The following is a 2,866-nucleotide window of genomic DNA, read 5'->3' on the forward strand; positions in this document are numbered from 1 at the left end:
AATATGTGATAAATTTATATATGCGAATAAATAATTTAACAGAGTATGAACAAAACAAAATAATATTAAACATACAAACTTGAAGATCAAGGCTTACGTACCGCAATGTTCTTGAAATAGAAATTTCGTCCATACTTAGTGCTTATAGTTCTACAGACGTCTGCTTCACCAGGAAAGTCAGAATTCCAGCACCAAAAAACTTGACTTCTGGAGAATTTCTTTGTGGTTCTCTTAGTAAGAATGTTTGGGATTGTAGAAGAAGAATTTTATTTTTCTGTGTTCTAAATGCCATGTAGATGGATGTCTATATAATAGGTTTATGCTTGTTCGCAATAGGTATGAGAATGAGATGCGTTTGTTGGGAGACGTCTTCTCAGAGGGGTGCTTTGCTCTCTGGTATACTTTCATCACTTCAGACTTCATTTCTCAAAGGGGTGCTTTGCTCTCTAGCGTACTTTCATCACTTCAGATTTCATTTGAAAATATGAGTCTGTTGATATAAAAAAATTAATTAATTAAATTCAAAATTAATTAAAAATAATTAATTAAAGAATTTAATTATTAGAGACTGAGCCTTAAGGCCCATCTTTATCAATTAATTAGTACACCTCAAAGCCCAATTTTAATGTTGAGCCTAATTTTATTCTCCAGAGTCCATCACTCCAATCACTTTCTAATAAGAACAAAGCCTTATAAAGGGAATGAACCTTTTGGTGGTGACCAATGTGGAACAATATAGAAGGATTCTACTAAAAAATTTCAACAGCACCAAACAAAAAGTTCCCTCGTTTTCTTGTAGGGTCAAACAAACAAACAAACCAACCAAAAGATGTGAAATGCAATATTTCAACTCCAAAACTAAAAGACCCCATTTCTTAACTTTAACTATTGTTTTAAACCCTACAGAGCAATGCAGACGCGATAAAAGATAAGATCATAGAGCAAGCAAAAGTGCAGCACGTGGCTCATGAGATAGCAGCATAATCCCATTAACAAAAGCAAAACAGCTACATGTGTCTGTATATTTTTTTGGTTATATATGAATATATATATATATATATCTTCTGTGTGGACAGAAGTCTTGTATCAGCTGTATGGTGCATTTATAAATATCTAATATCTAATATCTCAACCTTATAAACTTCACAGCCCTCTTCAGTTTTCCTTCTTCTTCTTCTCTTCTCTAATTTCCCCCCACAAACAATGGTTTCCAAGTTCAAGAGACCCTGCAACTTGATTGAGCCAGCTGCCCATAAGCTGGGCATCAGTGATAAAACCAGCCATACCAGCTCAGTGGCTGTTGGGTTGGGAATCCTTGTACAGATCTCACAAAGAAATAAGTCAAATATCATTGAGAAATCTGCTTTAAGACTGAGCCAATCCACAACCTGCAGCTCCCTTGAGAAATTCTCTTGCTTTCTTAAAACATGTCATTTATGCAACAAGGGACTAAGCCTTGATGAAGAGGTCTACATGTACAGGTAACTGACATAATAACAATCAAATTGTAAGAAAAGACTTCTACTTATCATTTTTCTCCTTCTGCACTCTCTTATTTGTTTCTCTCCCTTAATTCGATCCAAAAATAAAAAATAAATAGGGAGAAGAATGGGGTGTAGAAATTATTTTTCGTAAATTATTATTCTTTAAATAAATAAAAACTCTAATATTTAAATTATGTTATGCACACCCTTAGTTGCTGGTCATATAATATTGTTACCGGCATAAGATAATTTTACTATATTTATAAAGGTTATGATATCAATTACTGATACAGTTTGCGACTCTAATATTTGAATGCAGAGGTGATCTAGGTTTTTGCAGTATAGAGTGCAGGAACAGGCAGATTGTTATTGATGACAGGAGAGAATTAGAGGCTTCTACCAAGCAAATGCTAAAATCTTATAGGCGTGACCCTTATCGTTGCAGCACTCCTAAGAGTAGTAATACTAACACTAGTAGGCGTGGCGCGGCCTCTCGCAACACTAATGTCTTCGAAGATGCACATCTACAACAAGAGAAAACCACACATCACAGAAAGATATTTGCACTTTAGTCCTATATATAGTTTAATTTTTTTTTTTTTTAAATTTTGATCTTTCTTGTTCTTGTTAATTAACACTGCAAAGCATCAAAGCAGGAGAAAAATTAATGGAACGAGTCGTTAATTGGATTGTTTGTAGTTAAAGGTAGATATTAATTTTGTAACCGAAAAAAAGGAAAGTAAAAGAGGAATTATTATTACAATTATCATGAGATTAATTTTGATTTGTATCCCTTTCTGTTTTGAGATAAATATCACTTCGCTTTCTTGCCTTATCGCTTTCTTTTCTTGTCTGTTATGATAAATGGAAAACTCTTATTGGAGGCAGCAGCAATAAAATAACAACAATACGTTTAAGACCCTAAGATATTTTACATACCAGATTTATTATTTTATCAATTGACCAGAAAAATGATATTTTGATATCAACGTTTTGGTATATGGGCAGCTTTGTCCAGTACAGACCAAACCTATGTATATATTACTTGAAGTGGAAGAAGATAATGTTCTGTTTTCTTTGAAGTTTGAATATCTGTATTTGTTGGTAAATGTTGTAGTGGAATCCATCAACTCTGTTTGTCAAAGTGGTGTCATGACTGTATGCTAGTCCTTATTAAAACCTGCCTAGGATCGATATACGACGTCCTTTTGGACTTTGTTTTATGTAGTAATCACCCATTGAACAAAAAACAAAAAAAGGTTATGTTCTTTGTAGTCTTACTTCACTATATGTCTATATCCAATTTATGGTTGCATCAATTTTCTACTCTTGATTCTGAAAATTACAAGAATATGGTTAAGCTTTGTGATCTCGAAGACGTA

General features: G+C 33.3%; 1 protein-coding gene across 1 annotated transcript; it reads left to right on the forward strand.

Moving 5' to 3' along the window:
• The first annotated feature begins 1,079 nt into the window (after positions 1-1,079).
• On the forward strand, positions 1,080-2,247 carry LOC103411622 (FCS-Like Zinc finger 17-like). Its single transcript, XM_008350251.4, has 2 exons — positions 1,080-1,481; positions 1,804-2,247. Exons 1-2 carry the CDS (start codon positions 1,204-1,206, stop codon positions 2,054-2,056), a joined length of 531 nt encoding a protein of 176 aa, XP_008348473.3. The 5' UTR covers positions 1,080-1,203; the 3' UTR covers positions 2,057-2,247.
• The last annotated feature ends 619 nt before the right edge of the window (positions 2,248-2,866 follow it).

Source organism: Malus domestica, chromosome 09, assembly GCF_042453785.1.
Source record: "Malus domestica chromosome 09, GDT2T_hap1".
Classification (NCBI taxonomy): Eukaryota; Viridiplantae; Streptophyta; class Magnoliopsida; order Rosales; family Rosaceae; genus Malus; species Malus domestica.